Here is a 26986-nt window from a genome sequence, read left to right as displayed (position 1 = left end):
TTCGACGTTTCCTTCTGAGTGTTACAAACTTCGTGGCAAACTTATTATAACGAGGTATAAAAACTCATTAGTGCAATTAGGCGCTGTCATGTGTTTGTCCACATATCATATATAGAATACCATATTTATACGTGTGAATATTTGTGTACATGTATATGTATGCATGTATATATATGTTTATGTATGTATGTTGATATATATACATATGTACATATGTATATGCATATGTATGACAGCTATGCATTTATTGCATGTATTTCGTTCTACAAGCAATTATTCTTTGGTTTTCATATAGCACCCTCAGGTTACGTATACGCCCCGTGCGCACCCACAGCGCAGTATCGCATATTCAGCAATCAACCGTTGTCGAAACTGAACTGTGTGCACCGGCGCACACATTCAAAAATATAAAGCGAGTGAAAATATGCGCGAAATATTTGAGAAATTGAAAAGCACAAATTCGCTTAAAAAATAAAAAGAAATCGAGAAAAATACCACCAACCAATATCATATGTATACAATGTAGGCAATTTTCATAAAATCAAGCGACCGCACACACATTTTTGTTTTTATAACTTGCTATTTCTTCTTATTTAATTTTTTTACCAAACAACAAATGCTCGCCTACACCAACAGGCCAACAACAACGCGAGGCAGCGGCACAGTCTTCGGTGGCTAACAGCTCCTCGCGAAATAGCGGCCGCACCCGGCGACGCCGAAATGAATCACAGTCAACGCCAGCGGCTTTGGCAACACCACCCATACAACAACAGAAAGGAAAAACAAAATAAAAAACAACAACAATAAAAAATCAACCACCGGCACTGAACGCACATAATACACAAACTGGCACGCAGTGCGCGCCTACCAACAACAACGGCTGCTTGGTGGTTGTGTATTGTTGCTTTATGGCCTGTTGCCACTTTTGACTATCGTTGCTGCAACACGTAGGTGGACTGCTGGCGCTGTATGCGAGTGTGTGCGTATGTATTGGTGCATGCATGTGGAAAACAAGAATGTCTCAAATAAAAAGTTTAGATTTCAAATTAGATATGTTTATGATAGCTCGCAGCAACAACAATAGCAGCAGCAATTGCAACAACAAAAACAACGCTAGCCATCAAGACAGCGCCCACATACACTTACACATCCGCACTCTCTACCCGTATCACCGATCATCGCGCCAATCAACCGCCCACCACCCACCTGACCGCAGCGTTCATCTGCTTAGCACCAACCAAAAGCTCACACAGCTACCCACCTGCATGCCTAATGGTGGTGGCCGTTGTCCCACTCACACGCACGCTTGGCGCATACAGTGTCACCTACAGCTCTGCCGCTCGCACACACACGCTCTCTCGCGAAAAATGCTTGCACACGATCGCACGGCTGGCTAGCGGACAGCTGCTGGCGCTGTTGTTGTTGCTTTGCGCAATTCATTGCAATGGTGTGCGTTGGGTAAAATGTAATTTTCCGAAAAATTTCCTCAACATAACGCACTGGTTTCTTGCTTGATCGTCAGTCTGTTTAGTCGAACCGCAGCATTCGCTCCCAACGTCGCCAGCTGCTCGGACTATCGTAGAGAGTTTAATTTTGTTTCTTTTCCCTAAGTAAGTCTACAGTACTTAGTTAAATTTGAAGCAAAAATTCATAAAGCCAAAAACCTATAATATACAGATCCTAAGTAGTACTAGCTGCGAAGCATACAAAAATAGCGTAAAAATTTTCGAAGACGAAGTTTTGAAAAGTAAAAAAAAATTATGTTCAATAAATTTGTCTTATCCTTGTGAGCATTTCAAGGCTTTGTGGTTGAATGGGACAAGCGTAAGAGTGAGTGCAAAGCGCTCGCAGTGAGGACTTTGTATAAATGCGCAAAGGATTTGCACACGAACTGAAAATATTATATAACGATACTGGACATTTTTGCGTATTTGCTGAATTTGTGCTCAGAAATTTTCGATTTGACAAAGAAATTTGTAAATTTAGAAATATTATGAACGCACGGTTTTCGCATCCTAGTGACCTATTAAACTCAATTATGTGAATATTTTACTTTTTCTACGAAGAAAGTGTGTGTGTGTGTGCATTTGTGTAGTTACAACTGCGATTGAGCTGAAAAAATTGACGCAGAAAAGGATAACGAAGTAAAAAACAAGAAAATATGGAGCTGATAAAAATAAAATAAAAAAAATAATAATTTTAACAAGTTAAATTAAAATATAAATAAAAGTAATAATATTAAAAATATAATTGAAAAAAAAAAATTATATTAAAAGCATACTAGAAGAATATTATGTAAAAATTCATCAATAAAATAAAAATTTGAAAAAAATTGGAGTTTAATGAATGTTAAATTATATAAAAATGTAAAAAAAAAATATTTAAAAAATTATAAAAGTATATGAAAAAAATTGTTAAAATATAAAAAAATTTTAAAAATTTAAAAGTAATAATAATATAAAAAAAAAAAATTATAAAATAAAAAAATATATATATAAAATAAAAAATAATAAAATTATTTTAAAAATTAAAAAAAGTAAAAGAATATTTTTTCATTATTTAAAAAATTAGCTAGCATATTCGAAAGTAAAAAATATTAAAAAAACGAAAAAAATTTTAGCGGAGACAAAAAAAATTACTAAAGCTAACGGTAACTATTAAAAAATAATGAAATATGAAAAAATTTAATGCTAAAAAATTTGAAATATTCGTAATTAAAATACTTTTTTTTTATTGATAACATTCGTAATATTTGCCAAAGAAAACTGCAATTGCAATAAAAATTAGTAATAAAGTAAGAAAAAGTAGAAATTATAATTTTTTTTTTAATGTGCAGCTTGAAAAAAATAATTAAAAATATTTTGAATATTTGATGCATTTTGTGAACATTTCCAGCAATTCCTCTTAATAAAAAGAAAAAATTTAATTTTTCATAGCTAAATTTATAAAAAAAAATTATTAAATTTATTCATTTTAATTAAAAAAATTATTTAAAAAATTTATAAATATTAATAAATTTTTAATTTAAAAATATATAAATTTTACTATAATTTATAAATATTAATAAAAGTGCAATAAAGCACCTCTCAGAAAAGTCTCCTCATAAAAAAACAAGACACCGCAACACTGTATGCTCTATGCTCTTGCCACGCACCACAATGGTATCGCAACGGTATGCGATGCTGCGCATACATTTGGTGGCACGTCAGGCGCCTGAGATCTACATATGGCCAAAAATAGACATCGGGGCCTGAGCTCAGTGTGTTACATGATATACCGAGGCGATCAGTGGACCAATAGCGTACACACCAAACGAAACAGAAAGAGAAACAACAGAAAACAACAAGAAAAATTAAACGAAAATACATTCAAAAGCGACATCAGCAGCGAAATGAAAACTCAATTGAATGTAGAAGAAAAACTAAGTGCCAAGGAGAGCCAGCAGCCAAGGCGAGCTACAACAAAATTATATGCATACATAAGCACACATACATGCACATATACATACATAAAAACATATCCATATTCAAAAGTGAGGTAACATCACCAGAGCGCTTTGGCTGCAGCTGCTACTGTCACTATAAGAGATAAACACACATACAAACACGCATACATACATATATGTATATATGCATATGAGACGTACGAAAGCACGCAATGGCGCAACAACAAAAAACGTAAAACAAAAATAAAAATATGTGTGAGTGATTTTAAAAATAAATTTCATGATATACACACAAATACATATATGTGATATATTGTATATATAGTACATGTGTATGCACGATATGTGCAGTTGCCACCTTGGCAAAATGAATTGCGATGAAAGGACAGCAAGAAAACTATAAAAGAAAAATATGGAAAAAGTCGAGAAAAAATAAGAAAAACAATAAACACTACGAGGCAGCCGTAAAAAACTAATGAAAAAAGCAAATTTGCTGCATGGATAAGTGTTAAATATTGTATGTGCGTATGTGCACGTAGAAAAGGCGAAAAAAATGAGAGCAGCGGTTAAGACGCGCTAAATACGGAAATTTCGAAACGATAAACAAACTGAAAATTGGAAATCATAAACTGGAATAACACACACACACATATAAACGGTATAAAAAAACAATAACGAAACACCCACACATGCACACACACAGAAAAAGAAAGTAGAAAAAAATTGAGTTATAGGAAATAGAAGGCTAGAGATCGCATAAATATTCGCTCTTTTGCGCATGAAACGGAACACACGAAGTGCTTGCAGCTTTTCGTGGGCTAGTTCGGGTCTAAATTATGCTAGCGCAAGCCCTTGCAGACAGATTTAGCGAATGTCGTTTGTATATATGTATGTGTGTCGATCAATGCGTTTCGCCTACGCAATCAGCTATTTTTGTTATCATTTCTTGTTATTGGGTTTTACTACACAAATTCACACACATACACGTATACAAGCGCGTTTAGACAGCAGGTATTTGTCGTTGTCATTTTTATTAAATTTGGAATTCTGCCATTTGATACTTTTGTGTTATTAAATTTAGTGACACACATATACAGACAAGCATACGTTATATACATGTTATACATAAATACATATATATGTACTATGTAATTTTTATGTGTAGAGTATTTAGTGACACTAACTAAGTGTTATTGTATCAAAATATTAATGAGGCGAAGAAATTCCATTGGCCTAAATATTTGTGAGAAATAAAATAATAATTTTGTTTCTTGACAAAAAATTCGTTAAAAATATCAAAGAAATATCTGCGCCTAAAATTATTACTTTTTGTTTGAAAATTTAAATAAAAATACTTTTTATCTAAGCATTTTGGTTTTGAAAATTTAAGAAAAAAAATATTTTTTTGTCTAAGTAAATTTTGTTTTCCGAAATATGTGTAGAAAATGAAAAAAAAATCTAACAAAGAATTCGCAAAAAAAATCAAAGAAATTAGTTTAAAAAAAATATGCATATATATTTTTTGTCAAAGTAATTTTTTTATTAAAATAATTTTTGGCTAAGTATTTTTTTTTTATTAAAAACAAAAATAATTTTTTTTGAGTAATTTTTTTTAACAAAGAATTGATAAAAAATCAAAGAAATTCCTTCAATTTAAAATATTTTTTTTTTTTAATTTATGTGATTTTTTAACAAAGTGTTCGAGGAAAATCAAAGAAAATATTATTTTAATAAGAAAATATTTTAATTTTTTTGGATAATTGTAAAAAAAATTAAATAAGTTAGTTAGAAATTATTATTTTTTTTAATTTACAAAGCAAAATATTTTTTTTTGTCTAAGGAATAATTTGTTAAGTGTCTAAATAATTTTTTTTAACAAAAAAAAAAAAATCGTAAAAAAAGCAAAAAATTCTTTCGCTTTAAAATTTTTATTTTTGGAAAACAAGTAGTTCGTAACAAACTCAAACAATTTTTTTTTTTTTTTTGGAAAATTGTAAAAAAAAATTAAAAAGTTTTGTTTTTTTTTTTAAATGAGGAAGAAATATTTGTTGAATTTTTTAATTTTTTTGCTACCTCAAAATTTGATTTATTTATACAATCATATGTACACTTTGCAAGCTTAAGTTCAATTTATGATAAAAAGTGAATAACCATTATTATGATATATCCCACAAATCAATAAATCATGTTTTAGTAAATATTCTAAAAATAGTTTTTTAAAATCTAATACAAATTTTAAAAATATTTGTTCAGAAAAAAAACAAATACTTCCCACAAATCTATTCACTCCAATATGAAGTCCTTTCCTGTTGCCATATTTTCATCTTAAAAAAATATTTTCTAAATCTTTATGCACATTTTGAACAGAGATTTAACTTTTTTTTATAAAATTGCTTGGTTAGATCAAGGGGATGGGTATCCCTTAAGTCTACATATTTCAATTAATATGGCTATCTTATTAATATTGAAAGCATTTTTAAGAAATATAAAAATATCATATCGATTTCTTTTTCTGGTTTATCGAGGCATAGCACTCTATAGTGTAACAAACACCCTTGGATCCACTAATTCTGTTGAAATAAGATCATCTTTCATAAGCGCTGCCTTCAAGCAATAATAGCATTAAAAAAAAATAAAAAAAAAAAAACATAAAAATCAGAAATTATATTTTCCCCACAAACAAGACGTCAGTAATTAAATATGTTCGCATTTATATGCTATTTTTCAAATCCACCTAAAAAATATTTGAGAAAGCACCCCACCACAAGTATTTTCCACACCCACGCAATGGGTTATTTTCGCCGCTCAATGTCGAATCAGCCGGCCAAAGTATGAGCACACAGCACACATTTGCGCCAATTAACACAGAACCCAAAAGTTTACACACCCACACACACAGACACTTATACACGCACACACGTACACAGCCAGGTATGCGTGATATATCACCTGTGAAAAGATCAACTTATCAAGCGCTGAGTGCTTTGCTATGCGCATTTAATTTGTTATTACCCAATAACACTGAGCACTGTGCTTCCTGCTGTTGGCTCTCGCCTCCAACTCACCCACTCTGCCTCCCTCTCTCACTTTACGCACATACTTTTGCGCTCTTTCGTTAAGCTTTTCAACTTGTGGAAATTCAATACGATCTATTTTTAAATATACACCAAATTACAAAAAAAAACAAAAAACATATTTTCCTCAGCAATGAATATTCAAGCATTTGCTTGTGTTTCTGTAAGTGTGTGTGTGTGTTTTATATATGAATGTGTTTTAGTTGGTAGCCGTGTTATTTGCATAAGTATTATGCTTTGGCGCCGAATAAACAGCGACAAGTTATACAAAATCATATATAAAATCTCATTTATGCACACACACTCAAGGGATTGAAACGAGCACAGGAACGCACACACAGCCATCCAGAGATATACACACACGTGCATACGTAAACGAACTCATATAAATGTGTAGAGAATACGTGAAAATATGTTTAAAATATTTATAAATGTATATTTGTGTGTATTTGTAAATATTCATGTGCAGTGATTTCTGCTAACACACACACACACACAAACACACATATAACCATATATGCTGGCATGCAAACACATTTGTGGATCTGGGGAATATTTGATAATGAGCAGCAGCAGCGCCAACAACAACAGCAACACGAAAAACAACGCTGTTGTAGCTTCGTGGTTGGATTTCCTCTTTGTAGTTGTATGTGTGTTTGGTTGTATGCGTGCGTGCACAGGTATGCCTGGTTAACCGTTTATTTTCAAATGTGACGCGTTAGCACAAAACTTTTGATAGCAAATATTTTAGAAAATTTGCGAAATTTGTTTACTTTGCTTGTCTGTTGCCGTCGGCGTAAATAAAACAAATTAAAAATGCATTCAAACGAATTTCGCCAACCATTTCGCTGAGCAAACTGTGCGCATATGCAAATATCCATATGTACCATGCATGTATGTTTGTATGTAAGCATACAAGTTGCTACTGAAAGTATGCGATTTTCTCGCCACGAACAGCTATAGCAAGCTTTCGGTCGTTTTTGGCTTGACTTTTATGTGCGAAATATGCACTTTATATGATTGCCTTCATTTATGAATTTCTAGCAATATATGCTTGTGGGTGTGTGAGTGTACTTTAGGTAAGCAAAATGGTGGTTAACAAAACTGAGTTTGCTTTTATGTGCCACAGGTCATTATGGCTATGCTTAAAAGACTCAATATAAATTAAGGAAAACAATTTTTAGAGAGTTTCGTGCTTCAATAGACGAAGTGGAGGCATCCAAATGGGTTTTTAGAAATAGCATAAATTGCGATTTCGTAAGTGGTTTGATTTTTCAGACTTCTGGTAGAAGGGAATTATCGGAAATTTCTTCTCATTTCCCATTGATATATACAGTTGAACTTACCTAACTCGAATCACCAAAATCCACATAAAAACTGCTAGTTAAAGAGACTTCGAGTTATGGCAGGAAATTTATATGAAATTTGACTTCTATTGACAACTCAAAAATTCGAGTTATGGAGATACTCGAGTTATGGAAATTCAACTGTATATTGAAAACTAATCAGTTTTTTAGCGTTATATGGCAAGTGCGCCTTGAAGCACACTAAGCCAACAGTAAGTCACTGTTCTATCAACAATATATTGCAGCAATAATTACCAGTGTGCTTCTTAGCCAATTACCATAATATTTGTTTCGAACATAAAAATTGTACATACCTTTTTATAGCCAGTTTTTAAGGTTCTTGCTTTTTACGATTTCTTAGTCCTCATCAAAACGGTATTTATACATGTGAAGATTGTCATAGTAACTTTTAGACATTATAAAGTTAACTATTATATGTTTGTTTTTTATTATTTTAATTCGATTTGATGTCTGAAAAAGAAAAGAAAATAGTGTTAAAATTAGTATAAAATCTGAAAAATAACTGATAAGCACTTATTAAGTCAGAAATATGTACAAGCAAAAATAATTCTTCAAAGTCCCGAAAAATATCGGGATCGTTAAATTTAAATCCCGAAAATTCGGTTTTTTTTAGAAAGCTGTAGGTTTAATCAAACATATGTATGAAGAAGCAAAAATAATCCTTCAGGTCCAGAAAATTTTCGGGATTGTTAAATTCAAATCCCGAAATTTCGGTATTAATAAGAAGGTCAGCAAAAATATGTTTCAGAAATAATTTATTTTCGGGATCGTTAAATTTAAATACCGAAAATTCGGTTTTTTGGAAAGCTGTAGGTTTAATCAAACATACATATGTAGAAGCAAAAATAATTCTTCAGGTCCAGAAAATTTTCGGGATTGTTAAGTTCAAATCCCGAAATTTTGGTATTAATCAGAAGGTCAGCAAAAATGTGTTGCAGAAATAATTTATTTTCATATAAACAAAGTTTTTCTTCATTTCTGTAGTAAATGCACATATTTATTTTGCTTTCAAGCGGTTTCGGGATTATCAAACTAAAATCACGAAATTTCGGCACTAATCAGTGAGGGAAAAATATGATTCAGAAAAGTAATTAGTATCATAATTGCATATGAAAAACTAATTTGCTTCATAATTTTGTTTCTGTAGTTGAAACCACACATATATTCAGTTTTTGCAACTACAGAAACTGATTTGTGAAGAAAATTAGAATTTCATATGATGATATGATATATAAAACTGAAATATGGTCACATGTATATTACAGAAAAGATAATGTAAATGACAAAAGGTAACTGTTTTTCTTCGTAACGTGGTTTCTGTAGTTAGTATATTGGATTCTGTTTCTGTTTTTATTTCTGCTGTCGACGAAATATATATACGAAATTAGTGTTGTAATAGCCAATTGTGAAAGTAAAGTAGTGTTCACTTAAAATCTGTACGCTCTCTAAACAAACTGAAATGTTGAGTAAAAGACAAAAATAGGAAAAAGTTGAAATTTTATTTGAAAGAATTTTATTTTATTTTTATATATTTTTTCAAAGCAATAAAAAAGGCAGTTTTGTGCAAATTCACAAACGAATTTTTTATTTGATTCTGTATTTTTTTATTATATTTTTTGTTATATTTTAAACATTTTTTTTTACTCTGTAAATTTTTTTTTATTCTACAACCACAATTTCTTGAAAATGCCACTTGAAAAGCAACTTGAAACACCAGAATCTCTATTGAATATGAAATATCGAAATTTATTTTCAAGCAAGCTAACTGTTAAAATATTAATAAAGTTGCATTCAACTCAATTTAATGCAATTTAATCCTTACACTCAATGCCAACACACTTTAACCGAAATTCTCTTTGCTTTGCAGGTTTCTTAATCCCAAACCATAACCATGTCCGATGAAGAGGAGTACACGTAAGTAAACCATATGAGTGGCTATATGTAGCAAGGGTATACGAACATGGAAATATAAGTAAAATAGCAACCACAAAGTGAATTCAGATATTTTTGGAGCGAGCAGCACTTAAACGAATTAAAACAACAACAAACAGACAATAGCAAAAATATACAAATAACAATACATATGTGCGTGTGTATAAAAATTGTATGCAAATAACAGTAGAATAACACATATATCACAGGCGAGTGATTAAAAGAGCTGGCAATTACTCGCACTGAGCAGTTGAACAAATAGTTGATTTAAAAATCAAAATAAAAGAAAAAAGCGAAATACTTTAATACACAAATTGCTTTGAATTGAAACGTAAAATAGTTCAACAAGTTATATACACACAAACACATATATAAGTTTGCATACATATGTATTAGTTTAAGCTAAATTTGCAATATTCTCTTTTATATATACATATATAACGGCATATGTATGTACTTGCTTATTTGCTAAGCGTTATATGCACGTATACACCCGGTGCGACGTGGCGTATACGTAACACAGCACTTCTGACTGCTGCTGTTGTATGCAGCAACATTTCAAAAAGCCATAAAACAATATTAAAACATGAAAAAAGTCATTGAGTTCGTTTCGAATTCACATTTGTGCATGTGAATTGCAAAATTTGCTTGTAAATTATTTTCATAATAAAATTATATACAGGTATTTCAAAGGAATTGAATTTATCACTTCCTGTTACCGGCTAATTTCACACAAACACACATATTTTTCTATAGTTAAATATGCGCGCGTTGGTTAAATGATATTTTGATATTTTTCGTTGATAGTTTATGAATTTATTTCTAGTGTAATAACGGTAAAAATCAACGCAGCTAATAAGTTATTCTTTCACAAGAGTTATTTGTCGGAAATATGAGATTTAATTGGTTTTTTTTTTCATAAGAATAAATATTTTTAGGAAAAATTAGCTGCATGTTCATAGAGCTTAGGAATAAATATAAATAATTGGTTTTTTAATAGAAAACATATAAATTCGAAAATGAAATGAACAGTACTTCTTCTGAAATATTTATTGTTGTATAAAAAAATATATTTTTAATAAATAAAAAACTAAATTAATGGAATAAAAAGAATAAAATTTAAAAACATATTTTTTTTAATAAAATAGTAATTAAAAAATTATAAAATTAAAAATAAATATTTAATAAAATTAAAATGCAATGACTATTAAAGAAATTCGAAAATAAGCATTAGTTCTTCTGAAATATTTTTTGTTGTATAAAAAAAAATATTTTTAATAAATTAAAAAAAAAGATAATAGAATAAAAAAATAATTAAGTTGGAAAATAAATTTTTTAATAAACTAAAATTTCCAAAGAAAAAAATAAAAACTAAAAAATATACTTTTTTTATAAAATGAAAATTTAAAAATAATAAAATTAAAAAATAAATTGTTTTTAATAAAATAAATAACAAAAAAATTAAATAAAAAAAAAATTTTATACAAAAAAAATTTTAAAAGTAAAATAGCAGTAGTTCCCCCCAAATTATTTTCTTTAAAAAAATTTTTTTCGTCATATTTTTCTTAAATTTTATTGTAATATTTTAGCAAAAGTATTGCACTCGCCTACAAATTACACCACTTATTGTTAATAAGCATATTGATTTCATGTTTTTTATGTCATTGTTTATCTTTCTTCACATGTACCACTGTGTTTGCACCGTTATATAAACCACAAATAAAAACAACAACACACATACAACAATTTACGTACACGTTACCACGTTTGTTCGCCCATTGTATGTCGATCGTTTTGTACAACCGACCGCCCGTCCACCTGATCGTATTGCCCGTCCCACCTACATTACGAAAAACAAAATGTTTGAATGTATGTGTGCAAAAAAATATACACATCAAATCTACAATACACACGAAACGTATACATACATATATGTATTCGCATGTACGTCCAACGCCCATTCTGCCATGAACGCTATAGTTCCGAAGAGGAGGAGGAGGTTGTCGAGGAGACCAAAGAGTAAGTACTTCAAACTCATAAAAACCCCAAAAAAAATGTATAAAACCATTTATTGCACTCAAAAGAAATACATACACATACATACTCATTTGGTTGATTGCAATGGCAAATAAATTGAAAAAAAAGAAAAAAAATACTCATAACTGCATCCTTCACATACTCACTTCGTTACTTACTTTAATTAACCATTTCTTATTTCAAAATTTATTTTTATGCTAAAAACGTAAGCACTACAAATTAATTTGAATTTATAAAATTAATTAATATTATATATGTATGAAAGCTCTGAACGATTGCAAACAAAGGCTGTCAAATTGCTGAAAATTCGTATTGAATTAGTGGAAGGAGAAATAAATTTATATTTTTACAATTATTAAATAGAAAAACATAATTTGATTCTTTTTTAATTTTTAATATTTCTTTTTTTATTTAAACTATATTGGTCAACAGAGAATAATTAGCAAAGAAATTATTCCGGTTGAAAAAAAATAAAAAAACTAATAATATTATAATTATTAAATTAAGAAGAAAATTATAGTTTAATTTTTTTAATTTTTAATAACTTATATTGTTATTTTCGTTTAATTAAACTATATTGGTCAACAAACAATAGTAAAAAAATATTATTCTGATTAAAAAAAAATAATTATTTAATTAAATTAAAAAAAAATTAACTAAGTTAAAATTAAAAAAAAATAATCTTCTCATTTTTTTTGTATTTTCTAAATAGTAATTAACTAATACGTTCATCAAAAAGAAATTGCACAAAAATTAATTATAATAATAATTTTTTGTAATATTTTATTATTAAACTAAATTGGTCAACATATAAAAATTAATAAAAAGCAATATTCTTGTCAAACGAATTTTGTTATTAAATTAAAAAAAAACAAATTCAAATAATATTGAAGAAATTTATTTTTGATTTAAAATTATAAAAAACAACTATTTTAATTTTTTTAATTAATTATATTAATTTTTTAATTTATTATTACACATATAAACCATAATATAATAAAAAAAAAAATAGAAAAAATTAAAAAGACAAATAAAGAAAACTAATAATAGAAATAATAAAAAATTTTAATAAAAAAAAAATTTTATTAAAAATAAAAAAAAATTTAATTAAAACAAATTTAAATTTTTAGTTGAAAAAAATTATTTAATTAAAAAATTTTTAACTAAAAATTGAAAATTTAAGAAAATTTCATTAAATAAAATTTTTTAACTTTTAAAAAAATTTTAATTTTCCAAAAAGTACTTTAAATTGGTTAGAGACGAGTTCGAGAATTTGAAGAAATATACATTTTTGGACATGTTTTGCAATCTTTCAAAGCTTTTGTATTTGAAAACACAAGAAAAAAATAAAAATATATGATTATTAAAAAAAATTAAAGGAAAAAATAAATAAGCAATTTTAACAAAATTGTTAGGAATGCAAAATTTATAGATTAAAAAAAACCTAGGGCAACAACAAAAAGTATTAATAAGGATTTCAATTTTTTTTAGTTATTTCATGGCAAATATGCCTTTTCTTAACAAATTTGCTAAAATTCGAAAACACAAAAAAAAAATTCCAAAATATTTGCAAAATTCGCAGTGCAAATGCAAATTTAAAATTGGCTAAGGTTTTCTTTAATTGGCGAGGCAATAAAACACTGAAAAATAATGGCAAATCAAACTCGATTACCAAATTTTATTGAAAAAATAAACTAAAAAGCACTCTAATTGCAACTGAAAAATGCAAAATTCGAAAATCGACGCTGAAAATCAATATAATTAAAAGCAGCAGTTGCAAATTGAAACTATAAAAATTCACACAAACTGGAAAAATTAAATTTAGATACCAAAAGGTAGCCCTAGCAACAGCAGCTATTGCTTAGAGCTGAACAATTTAAAACGAATCAAATGCAAATGAACCAAATTGCCTAAAAGCGATTGGCAACGCTGCGCTGATGCAATATAAAAACTATTAATTTGCAAACAAGCAACAACAAAAAATTTACTAAACAAGTAAAACGAAATGCCAAGTGGCAGCCAAACAATTCGATTGTTCAAACTACCTACTAGACCCAAACAAATAATTTTCAATTGAAAAAAAAACAAAACAAAAAATTGTTAACAACTACATACTTCTAACGGAAAATGGCAAAACAAATCAGCAACAACAAATTAATTTCTTACTAAATTCATACGAATTTGAAACTTCTATTGACTCTACTATCTACTTGTACTTCCTACCACTCCACTCTTTAACGCTCTTTCACAACTCTCTACTACGTACTACTCGTATACTCACTCTACTACTCTCTAAACCACTTTGTACGTGTCTTGTATGTATATGTCTTACACGTATGTATGTATGCTCTTACTGCAACTAGCACAGAAAATCCATCAACTAAAGCATTTAGTTTGAAATTCTTACAACAAAAATCTGGACATTTTGCGAAATTTGCCATTTCGTCAGCGACGCACATACATACATACCTACAAATCAACTTGAATATGTAAAATGTACATATTTACATATGCACATGTATTTGTGAAACCTGGGTGTGAAGCTGAAACTGAACAAAAAATGTTTTTCCTTTGTTTTTTCTCTTTTTTCTTTCTTTTGTTTCTAATTGCAGGAAGTAAGTAGAGAATATCCCTAAAATGCAAGAAAAATGACAAAAAACCAATGAACAAAAAACAGAGTATACAAATATGCGCCACAAACATACACACTTACACATAAACGCGTTTATTTTTAAGTGTTGCAGAGCGGCGTTATATATGAGTAGATGAGAAGCAAATAAGTAATGAAAAAAATAATCAAAAAATATTTAAAAAATTAAAAAAAATCAAAAAACAGTTATTATACAAAAAAACTTTAATTTTATATAAAAAAAAGTAATTTTTAATTTAAAAACTTAGCTTTAACTTAAAAAAATTAATTTTCAATTTTTATTAAAAAAAATTAATTTAAATTAAAAAATTAAAAAAATAAAAAGGTTTAAAAACTTAGCTTTAACTTAAAAAACTAATTTTTAAGTTAAAAAAAATTTAAAACAAAATTAAAAAAAATTAATTTTTAAATAAAAAATAATTTAAAAAATATAAAAAAAAGTTTAATCATCAAAAATCACCAAAAATTACAATCTTCAAAAAAAAAATCACAAAAGCGTTAAAAAATATACCAAAAATGTATGTAAAAATCCCTAAACAACTACTCTCATGTATGCACTTGCAAGGCATTAGCATACTTCTAGGGGACACAGTGCGCTTTTGATGCAGTTTTGAGGAAATTATTATTTTTTGTTGAATGCAATTAAGTACAGCGTTGCCACCATAAATTTTCGCGTCTATATATATGTACATATATTTGTATATATACTTATAGCACACCAAATATACATACATTTGAAAATATATACATATATGCAACTAGCAAAACTTATTGTAAATATGCATATCATTAAAGAACGGCACCGTTAGCAACAAACTAGATTATTTTTCTGCTAATTATTATGCATTCTACACTGAATTAAATACTTAAATGAGATCATACGATTTTTGTTTGAATTAAAGCAGCAAAGTAAATACAACAGCGCTTGCCAATTTTATAAAAAAAATCAACGAACAACAACAACAAAAAAATCGAATTTGTAAAAACCGCTACGAAGCGTAAATGTGGCGCACTGTTTTTTTTTCTTTTGACTTATTTTGAGACACATTTATTTTTGGCTCGTTTGCATAGTTTCCTTACTTTTTTCGAAAATAGTTTTAGCTTTGAGTTCAAGCATTCGTTTCTTTATATACATACATATATGCATAATATATACATATATATTTATATAGTACATATACATATACGTTGTATATACAAACATACATTTCAATACATTTACATAACTCTCTTTATATACTGTATATTTACCACGTATATATATAACACATTTTTAAACAAATATTTGTTTTTTTTTTATATTCTTTCTTTTCGTCAACGTTTACCTTTTTTGTATTGTTGCGTGTGTGCGTATCTTGCAAACTCATGCGATTTTTTGTAAATGAATACGCCAAATTTAAACAAATGTAAACAAAAAAACAAAAAATTTATTTGAAACAAAAAAAAAATAATAAACAAAAACAACAAATGCGTTTTTGCTAACACGCAAAAAAATGTTGAAACACATCACCAAATAAATCAACCAACCAACCACACATCCTTCACTGTGGATATGCTAAACAAAAAAAAAATATGAAATTAAAAAACGATTTTTGAAAAATTAAACCAAAAAAAATGTTGCAAATTTTATATCACACACAATTCAATCCAATCAATCCATCCACAAACTGTTTGCAAATGCCTCTTATGAAAACGTAGAAAGCCACCTCAAACACCAGCCGAGTAAGTGTTAGAAAATAAAGCCAAAAAAAAATGTTTATAAATATTTTTAGTATTTTTTAATGTTGTGAACTCACCCCACGCCAAATTGGCTGCAAGTGAAGCGCTAAAAGCAAATTAAGCGAATCAAAAAAACGTGGCAAACGAGAAAAAAAAGCAAAAAAATTTTTGCACGAACTACCAAATTCGGCTACAAAAATTAAAAAAAAAAAATCCACCAAAAAGTTTTGTTTCAAACACGAATTGCTGCACGTACTATACCCAGGCAAATCAATTTAAATTCAGCTAAACTTCGCTTGCAGCCATGTGAAATTTCCTTTCGCCAAAAGCCACAATTCCTTTGTTTGTTTTTGTAATTTTGCTTTATGTGTCATTTGTTGTGTGGCCCAAATCCTCGCAAGCTATCCCCAAACCGATATAAGTGCAAAATAATTTTGTTTAGTTAGTTAATTTAACCATTTTTGTACTCACCCAAAACAGTAATGTTTGAGTGTTGAACCAACAAGCAACAAAAAACAAGCATAAACAACAAAAACAACGAAAAAATAATAATAATAAAAACAACCAGCTATAATCTGCCCATCCATGTCATCCATGTTATCAATGTGCATTTAGTCTATTTATTATATGGCATGCAGCAAGGCCTGCTCGGCTCCATCCTGTACATACAAACACATATACATTTTAGCACCGAATTCTTAAGGCGATTTTCGGCTCTGAGCTGCACTAAAGTTGGCAGCGCACGGCAAAAACAAAAATTGCAAAAAAATATCATTCATATCAAGTACTTTTTGTAATGGTAGCATCAAAATTCTGTGTTGTAATTGTATGTAGATATGTATTTAATGCGTACTTCATGTATGTGTTTATATTGATGTTGTTATTGTTATTGCATTACATTTGGTGTATCGTAGACATGCATTTCATAAAGCTATTTTAGGCCTTTTCATTTCGAAAAATAGCAAAGACAAGTCAATTAATGTCATTCATGTCAAGTAAAGACCATTACTTTATATACAAATATGTAATCATTATTTTAACTTGTCGATTTTTGTTTCATGGGATGACAGTTCTACTGTGTAAAAATAATAATCTTCAAATTCATTGATTTTATTGTTAAAATTACATATGTAAGTAATTAAATAGCGCCCTCGCTGCATCAGCAATACATGTAATGATTACATAATAGTAATCTTATACAATGAAAATTATTAAGTTACTAAAAAAAATCATAAAAAAAGATTTTCAATTGCATGTAATTAAAATGTAATTATTTACATGTAATCAAAAAGTAATTATAATTACATAATAGTAATCTTAGACAATGAAAGTTATAAATAAACTAATTAAATTTAAAAAAAGAGTTCTAATTGCATGTAATTAAAATTTAATTGTTTACATGTAATCAGAAAGAAATGATAATTACATAATAGTAGTCTTAAACTATTAAAAATATTAAGACACTAAAATAATTTACAAAACAAAATAATTTTAATTGCATGTAATTAAAACGTAATCGTTTGCATGTAATGAAAAAGTAATTATAATTACTGAATAATTACATATTTTAAAATTTTTGCAAATACATACGTGAAATTCATATAAACGTAAAAAACATGATTACATTGTTTATTACTATTATTATTACATTTTGTAATTAAATATAGTACTCTATTTTAGAAGATTTATTAAAATGCAAACACAGTATAGACAATAATGTAATTACAAATGAATTTCAAATATTTCAAAGTTTTTTCATATTAACTTTGAGTTAGAAGTAAACATCAACTTTATAAGCAAATCAAATACTGTAATTATTACATGTAATCATAATATTGATTAATTTTCCAAATATTTGAATTTTTCAAAATTTTAATAAGCAAAAAGCGACAAATATAAAGAAATAATAGTAAGGTATGTTAAACAAATTTTAATTACAAGCAAACATTATAGTTATAGGTAATTGCAATACTATAATAATTACATGTAATGATTACTAAATTGATATTGATTAATTTTACAAATATTACAGACGCATTCAATGACAAACACAAAATAGTAATTTATAATTTTGTAATGATTACTAGTACTTTATAATTTTGTAATGATTACTGGTAATCATTATTATAATTTTAAGAACAAAGTAATCATGATATGCTACGGTAAAAAATTACCACCAAACTGTCATCCCTGTGAACAGTAATTTAAGTACATAAATTTGTAATTACAAAATTTTTTTTAAGTAAATGTAATCAAGTATAAACTCATACACTCAATAACATATTGAGTACTATCCATCCTTCGATTAACCATTGCATTATATGTGTTCACCAGTAAGCTATATGACATACAATGACACTACTCACACATACTCATATTTAAGTATACTTACTCTCTTACTACTTATGTACGATTATCAATACTAAAAGTATTTGAAAACCAAATGTTACAAAACTATTTAAGAATGTATATTTAACAGAATTTAAATGCCTTTCTCTCAACTACTCTCTTATACTTTTAAATGTGAGCTCGTAAAACCGCTATTTTACCTCGCTCTCTCACCTATTTAATAACTACTAAAAGCACTGTAAAAACAGCAACTAATTTATTATTTATCTCTTTTCCCCCACTCTTTCTCTATACTCGTTTGTGCGGTACACTTAACAGAGGTGAGGGTGATCCAGAATTCATTAAGCGTCAGGATCAAAAGCGCTCCGATCTCGATGAGCAACTGAAAGAATACATCAATGAATGGCGTAAACAGCGTGCCAAGGAGGAGGATGAGTTGAAGAAACTCAAAGAAAAACAGGCCAAGCGCAAGATCTCGCGTGCCGAAGAGGAACAAAAGATGGCGCAACGCAAGAAGGAGGAAGAAGAGCGTCGTGTACGTGAAGTTGAAGAGAAGAAACAGCGCGAAATCGAAGAGAAGCGTCAGCGTCTCGAGGAGGCCGAGAAGAAGCGTCAAGCTATGCTGCAGGCCATGAAGGACAAGGACAAGAAGGGACCCAATTTCACTATTGCCAAAAAGGAGGCAGGCGTGGTAATCCTTTCATTCTAATGCAATGCCTTATACTTATATGTGTTCCCTTGTTTTGTTTCTTCTCTTCCTATTTACCGCTCTTACGCTATCCATGTGTCTTCCCATTTCCATCTTTATCACAAACTATCACTATCTACATCCTGAAAATTCACTGTCAAAAAACACACATTGGCTAAACGTATTCGAAAAACAAAAAAACGAAAATTTTATTTGAAATCCAAATTGAAAAAAATGTTTTTACGTGAAAAATTAACAAAATTAAATCTTCCAAACCAACTCACACACTCCAATAACCTCTTTGCTTGACTTACTGACCATTACCTTCCAATAATCCCACGTCTTTACCGCACCCAACAACTTTTCTCTGTGTCTTTCCTTTGTTATTTCGTCAACTTTGCACCAAAAACGCAAATGCTTCTGTTGTTGTTCGATTCTACAACAAAAACGAAAACAAACACCAACTTCACAAACACTCTTTCGTGTTTATCTTTCTATCTTTCACTTTTATTTACGCTTCACAATTTACTTCTGTATTACACCCGACTCTCTATGGTCCATGCCATACTTCGGTTCTTATGGTCTACGCGATTATGCTACTGTGTGTTTCATCATCTCAAACCAAAACCACCGCAAAAAAATAAATAAAAACGAAACAAAACAAAAACCAAACAATCATATAGTTGGGACTCTCATCCGCTGCCATGGAGCGTAACAAGACTAAGGAACAATTGGAGGAGGAGAAGAAAATCTCTTTGTCGTTCCGTATTAAACCTCTGGCCATTGAAGGTTTCAGCGAAAGCAAATTGCGTGAGAAGGCCCAAGAACTGTGGGAACTCATCGTCAAATTGGAAACTGAGAAGTATGACTTGGAAGAAAGGCAGAAACGTCAGGATTACGATGTGAGTAGCCACGCATTTAAGAATTTTTAGAAAGAAACTAAATTTTGCCATTCATTATGCAGTTGAAAGAATTGAAGGAAAGACAGAAGCAACAGCTCAGGCACAAAGCCTTGAAGAAGGGTCTCGACCCTGAGGCTTTGACTGGCAAATACCCGCCCAAGATTCAAGTCGCCTCCAAATATGAGAGACGTGTAGACACACGCTCATATGACGACAAGAAGAAGCTCTTCGAAGGTGTAAGTATCTTAATTCTAAGAAAACTCGTAGTAGCTGCTGCATTTACTTACATGTGGATAGTTCAAGGGGATGATATTTATTATAAAATACGTTATAAGTCTATAGTTATAAACATATTTTATGTATTCTTTCACGAAGGGTTATAATACGCTTTTCAAAGAGGCACTCGAAAAGCGCTGGCAAGAGAGGCAGGAAAGATTTACGTCGCGAACCAAATGTAAGAATACAAATCGGTTGTGTGACTGCCGAAGCTGAGTCCTTATACCAACACGTGCGCTCATTTGAGACCAGGCTTGGTGTGTGGTCTCATTTCTGCAGTAGCCTGTCCTTTATGTATTTGTCAATGTTGTGTTCGAAGAAAAATTAACAAAATGAATTGTTTGTGTGTGTGAATTGTTCTCACAAGAAATGTGCTCATAGTTTGAGTGCTCTTTGAGTGTAATCGGTGGAACATGTTAGTATTAACAATATTTTTATACTAAATTTCTGTTACTCCATCATCAAATAATGAACGAAACATACACAAACCCTACAACTTGTAAACGATAGCGTTATTTGATTGGCATTAAAAAGTAAAGAGCAAAGGAGCATGCTGATTGGTAGTTCCAAAAAACAAGCGCTCTTGAGCTCACTCAAAATTTTGGGAGTGCAGTGAGCGTACTAGTACTAAGTATTGTAGGAAGCAGGTCATCCCTAGAGACTCGCTCTCTCTTGTCGCATGTATTACGTTCTTTACAAAAAAAAAGATTATGAAAGTAAATTTTTCTGAATAGGTTTTAACGGTAGTTTTAGCAGTTACGTTAAATTCGTATTTTTACAAAGTGAATATTTTTACTCAAAACTTTGTTTCTACACTTAAATCATGAATACCCACATTGTTTTTTTTTTACAACGAATACTTTATATTTAAACACATAAGGACTTCCTTGAATCAAACACATCCAAATACATACTCCTTATGCATTCTACTACAATCATTGTCTCTCTCTCTCTTTTTGCTCTATTTCACTTGAACTTGGATTTTATGTATGCATTTGTTACGTGTTCCGTTATCGTCTGCATCCAAATGTAAACCACAAACACAAACAACAATAACATAAAACACATGTGGCCAATAGGGCTGGGAAGAAATCGGCAAGGAGGTGAATGAGAAGATCTGGAACGAGAAGAAGGATCAATACTCAGGCCGCCAAAAATGTACGTATGCAAACAAAAAAAAAAAATAAAAAAAATGTGCTAACAACAAGCATAGATGCCTAGAACTTGCAGATTTTTTACACTTCAATACAATTCTGAAAACTGTTGCTCAATGTTTTGTCTTTTTGGCTAATAGTTAACTGGTTGTTAACCAAAACTTTAATGCGAAATATTTGCTTTTTGACTAAACGCATTATTTGTTTTTGCAAAAAAAAACCGTTATTGATTGTTTTTTTCTTTTTCTTATCCTTGCAATGTGCAGCCAAACTGCCCAAGTGGTTCGGCGAACGACCAGGCAAGAAGGCCGGCGAACCCGAGACACCCGAAGGCGAGGAAGATGCCAAGGCTGACGAAGATATCGTCGAAGACGAAGAAGAGGTCGAAGAGGAGGTCGTCGAAGAGGAAGATGAGGAGGCCGAGGAAGAGGAAGAAGAAGAGGAGGAAGAAGAAGAAGAAGAGGAGGAAGAAGAAGAGGAAGAAGAAGAAGAAGAGGAGGAGGAAGAGGAAGAAGAAGAATAAATTAATTTAACTACATTTAATAAAATTTTAAAACAAAGAAAATAGTTATTATTAGCTTATTCGATCTACCAACAAAATAAAACACAAAAAAAAATCCAAAAACATATATATAACGAGCGAATTTCAGAAGAAGAAGAAGAAACGCAGTAAAAAGAACATATTTAAATGTGGAAAACTGCTGAAATTGTCAAAGTACCTCTCTCACTCGAATTCGAATTTAAACTCACTCTGACACACTCTCGACTGATTATTCACTCACTCGAACACTCATACACTACAACAACAACAACAGTGACAACATGACGGCATTATCGCTCGCTCTCTCTCTGTCTTTTTTTTATATATAAATATATAGCAACTGAAGAACAAGAAAAAACTGAGAAAAACAACAATTGTTCAAATTTGTTTGTAATAAATCTTTGAAAATGAGATGAAAATCTTAAATCAGACTTAATATGATAATTACATACATATATAGATATATCTGTCACATATTTATATATAGTTATATATAAATATTTAATGTTCATGTAGCAGGAAAGGTTGTTATAGGCACAGCAACAACAATATACAACTACTTATAATAATATTTATAAGAGTGTAAACAGCAAGCAAGCAGTAACTAGAACATGATTACATAACACCTCTCTCTTAAATATTCCTTTTCATTTAAGATATTTTAATTTTTCTTATTAAAAAACAAAAGTAAAAAATTAATAAATTATTTTTGAAAATCAAAAAAACGAAAACTAAAAAAGAAAAAAAAACAAAAACAACAAAGCAAAAAAGCGTTGAATTTTTGCAAAGGCAGAGTTGAATAGCCGTATGCCATAAATAGTAAAAGGAGATGACTCTCCAGAGCGCCACTGTGCCACTGAGAATTACTCAACTATTCAAACGAGCTACTTTCACGTCCCTGCCTATTGAGCACACATTATTTACATTAATAATGTGCCTCTACCAAAAATTTGTACTCAACTCCTAACCTAGAAAACCAGTTATCATTCGCAGCACTCTTTTGAGCGCAGTACTTTCCTCTTACATCTCCATGAACATTTTTTACGGCTATTGAGCTGCGTAATTGAGTGGTCAAGTTTAGTGTTAATAATGAGGGAATGAGCAAAAACAGAAATTACAACAAAAGTCAAAGCAAAATGGCGGAAAAAAGCCTGCGCGTCCTGCCAGCTGCGGCTCAAAAGACTAAACTGAAGCGTAAAATAAAAGCAAATCGCTTTTATCGCCAAAGCCCACAGCAGTTACACAAAAAGGATTAGCAGCAACAGCATCGCAAGCCTATAAATGAGAACAAAACAAAAAGATTGGCGGGTATTTCGTAGCTGACTGTCTTTGCTGTTAGTGTGTGTGCGAATATGGTAAGCTCGTTGGATTTCTGGCACACATCAACAATGCTTATCACCAAATGAAAATCAAACTGACAGTCAGTATAAAATCCACAATTTTAGCTTTGACAAAGTGTCTGCGTAATCATACAGCAGTACATTCACGTAGGCTCAGAGAACAGTGGCACAAAATAGCCTCAAATTCTGGCGCAACACGCAAAAAGAGAGTGCCATCGAACCTTTGATTATATGATATAATAAACGCTTTAGAGTAATCACATAAGATATGACCTAGTGATCTCTCAAGCCGGCCGAGCGAAGATTGCTCTCAGTTTGAGGGAAGCTTAGTATTTATATACATATATAGTACATATATGTATGTATATACTATAGGTCGTAGTCTCAAGATTTTTCATACACAGAGTAAATCACAAGTAGTACAGAAAGCTCTTTTTTTCTGGAGGATTCTGCTTTCCCTAACTTTGAGAGTAGTAATCAATCGATAGTCAGCACAAGCCTTGATATTGTTTTTTTCAATTTAAGTATTTTGGTTCCAGTCTGGCAGTAACTAGTCAATCAAGACAAATAAAAATAAAAACGCTCTATATTAGGGTATTGAGATCAAGGAAGGTTTTGGATCAATTGCATTTACTTTTGGCAATACAAAAACCATTCTTGAGAACATATTTCTATTCTTTATTATAAAAAAAAGTCAGCTAGAATAAACAAAATATAGGGATTGAGTTAATTCATGGTTGGACTTCACTCACTTGCAGCATATCTTAAACATTTCTAAAGTTCTAAAGTTAAATGCCAAGGTGGGCAAAGAAGGTATCTTTGGCACAACGGTCGGTAGGCTCGACGTCGAGAGCCTGCAATCACAACAGACAGCCGAATGATTTTCTACTCCTCGATTTCAAAGCTGCTTTTGACAGCACGAAAAGGGCCTGCCTTTATGCCGCTATGTCTGAATATGAAATCCCAGCAAAACTAATACGGCTGCGTAAACTGACGTTGCGTAATAACAAAAGCTCTGTCAGGATCAGGAAGGACCTCTTCGAGCCGTTTAATACCAAACGAAATTTGAAACAAGGCGACTTCCTGTCGTCCGATTTATTTAATCTACTGCTGGAGAAAATAATTCGAGCTACAGAAAATCGAGACGGCACATTATTTTATAAGAGTGTACAGATTCCTTTCTACTTTTTCCAGGTTGGACAAAGAAGTGAAGTAAATGGGTCTGATAGTAAACGAGGGCAAGATGAAATATCTCCCGTCATCAAACAAACAGTCGTCGCACTCGCGACTAAGCACCCACGTCACTGTTGACAACGTCTGATTGTGTTTAACGTGGGATCCTGCTGTCAACAGCTTAACTCCACGGTGCTCAAAAACACAACGGATCAATACAAAGCGTCGATCAGCGCCCTGAGAATTGGGTAAGAATTTTCAGTACCAATTGGCAGTGTGGCATGGACACACTAACCACCTTGGTAGTGCTCGAGGCCCATCTAAAACCTCTGCCGTACTTTGGGTCCGGTACCCGGTTGCAATGCAACTCCACATTCGACTGACAAAGTCAGTTCTTACCGCGATTTGGGTTTTAACCACAGCCACCACGAATCTCCACAAAAGGTCAAACCCAATGAGCAGACTGGAGCGAACTCCAGGGGCTACTGCTCCCCGTGGTACCAGGTTAAAGTCTTTGGTATGACCTTGTAGCCGAAGCTACGACCAGTTGAGCTTCCATATAGTCTTGGACTGGTGGCCAGGATCTTAGTCGCCTCTTGCGACAGGCATGCCTTAACCGCGGGTATATTCGGTTTCCCCTCGAACCCGGAGGGGTCCCCCCGTACCCGCAGGGGGGCGTCACTGTTGACAGTCGTAACTTCGAAGTTGTAGATAATTTCGTCTATCTTGGAACCAGCAACAATAATGTCAGCCTGGAAATCCAACGCAGGATAACTCTCTCCAAATGGTGCTATTATTTCGGACTGAGTAGACATTGAGATGTAAAGACCAAACTCTGTAAGTCACTCATTATTGCGGTCCTGCTCGTCCGAATGAACGAAAACACTCCAGCTCTGAAAGTATTCGCGGCAATAAACTCGGCTATAAGCGCGTAAGTGGTGTTTACACCTATAAAAAAGTCCAATTTCAATTATGTTTACAGAAGAGCTGCCAAATTTCAAGACATTATTTGCGTACAGTTTAAGTCTAACTTCATTGTTGTTGACCTCGCTTAATCCATATCTTGATCCTTAAATTTAACATGCAATCTCATGATTACTGCAGGCCAGTATCCGTAAACCTCAGTGCCAAGTGTGAGAGGAAGATGCAGATGAATACGAAGCTTAAGAAAAGTAAGACAGATGCGCCATTAAAACGGTAATATACTAATATAAAAATGGAGAGAATGAACGAGAAGCATACAAAACCAAACGGATTTCAAAGTATTGTCCATCTGCATCCTTAACATGCCAACCCAAAAGCACTGCGCCGGCTGGGCGGCAAATTTCTGATACTTTGTTCTGATGTGTAGCGTATTTCAGTGAGAGCGCTCTGCACCGATCGGAACATATGTATGCTGAATAGTCTAAAGGGAAAAAGTCTGCGCTATAAGGCGGGTGAAGCAAAACTTCCCAAATAGTTTTTAAACGGTGTCTTGTAACTTGAGACCGAGCTTTGTCATGCCGGAAACAAGTTGCCTCATGACTACTAGCAAACTCTAGGCATTTTTTGGCAATGGACCGCATTAATTTGCTGAGTCGGAGATCTTTCGCTTGGTTTTAGAAACTCATAACACGTTGTGATCACACCAAATACCTTGGCATTACCTTGGCGTCATGCATATTTGGCTAAGCCATTTTCCAATTTTCATCGTCAGTTGCAATTCGATGTAAAAATGACTTATTTTTGCAGCTTTTAAGCATCATTTCTGACATGCAAAATAATCTTCCAACATCTCTTCCTTCAATTTAAATGACACTTAATGTCCTTGCTTTTGAATGTTTCCGGCTGTTTTTAAGCGTTATGAAATGACTGCTTGAGAGACTCCCAAATATTCTGCGAGTTTCTTTTGAAAAAAATCTCCAACGAGTTATGTTTCCAGTTCCTCATCTTCAAACTTTTTTAGCTGCCCAGAACGTTCTTTGTCTTTCAACCCAAAATCACCACTTTTAAATCGTGCAAACCACTTCTGGCCCGTTCGTTCAGCTAGCATATGTTCACGTTAATTTTCGGCTGCGTTTTTCTTCAGGTTAAAGTAATGAATAAGAACTCTCGTAGTTCATAGATTTCTGATATTTTTCTTCTAGCAAAAACACAATCGGAGGCTTGCCATTGTCGCCAACGTTATTACAAAAAAGTTGTCCATATTTTTACATTTCCCAGGCTCCGAGCTAAAATCCACTGCGCACTAGTCACGAATTTCGTATTTCTAATTATGATTTCGTTTGCGGCTTATTATCTAAGCTGAAAGTTTTGCGACCACTGACGTTTGCTAATCATCCTTCCAATACCGTTGTGAC

At 31.3% G+C, this 26986-nt stretch overlaps 1 protein-coding gene across 12 annotated transcripts; it reads left to right on the top strand.

The window, feature by feature from the left end:
* Nucleotides 1–1505: 1505 nt before the first annotated feature.
* On the top strand, nucleotides 1506–22565 carry LOC120774288 (troponin T, skeletal muscle). 12 transcript variants are annotated; one of them, XM_040103784.1, is made up of 9 exons: nucleotides 1506–1610; nucleotides 9754–9800; nucleotides 11799–11837; nucleotides 16204–16227; nucleotides 18892–19261; nucleotides 19945–20163; nucleotides 20226–20399; nucleotides 21519–21597; nucleotides 21860–22565. In XM_040103784.1, exons 2-9 carry the CDS (start codon nucleotides 9778–9780, stop codon nucleotides 22114–22116), a joined length of 1185 nt encoding a protein of 394 aa, XP_039959718.1. In that variant the 5' UTR covers nucleotides 1506–1610; nucleotides 9754–9777; the 3' UTR covers nucleotides 22117–22565. The 12 variants fall into 12 exon arrangements, with proteins under 12 accessions (XP_039959718.1, XP_039959720.1, XP_039959715.1 ...); XM_040103786.1 differs by lacking the exon at nucleotides 21519–21597 and adding an exon at nucleotides 20539–20617; XM_040103781.1 differs by having other exon boundaries at nucleotides 18892–19264.
* Nucleotides 22566–26986: the final 4421 nt, after the last annotated feature.

The sequence above is a fragment of the Bactrocera tryoni genome, chromosome 4 (assembly GCF_016617805.1).
Source record: "Bactrocera tryoni isolate S06 chromosome 4, CSIRO_BtryS06_freeze2, whole genome shotgun sequence".
NCBI classification, from domain to species: Eukaryota; Metazoa; Arthropoda; class Insecta; order Diptera; family Tephritidae; genus Bactrocera; species Bactrocera tryoni.
The sequence above is the reverse complement of the archived record's forward strand: the minus strand, read 5'-3'. Positions and strand labels throughout refer to the sequence as shown.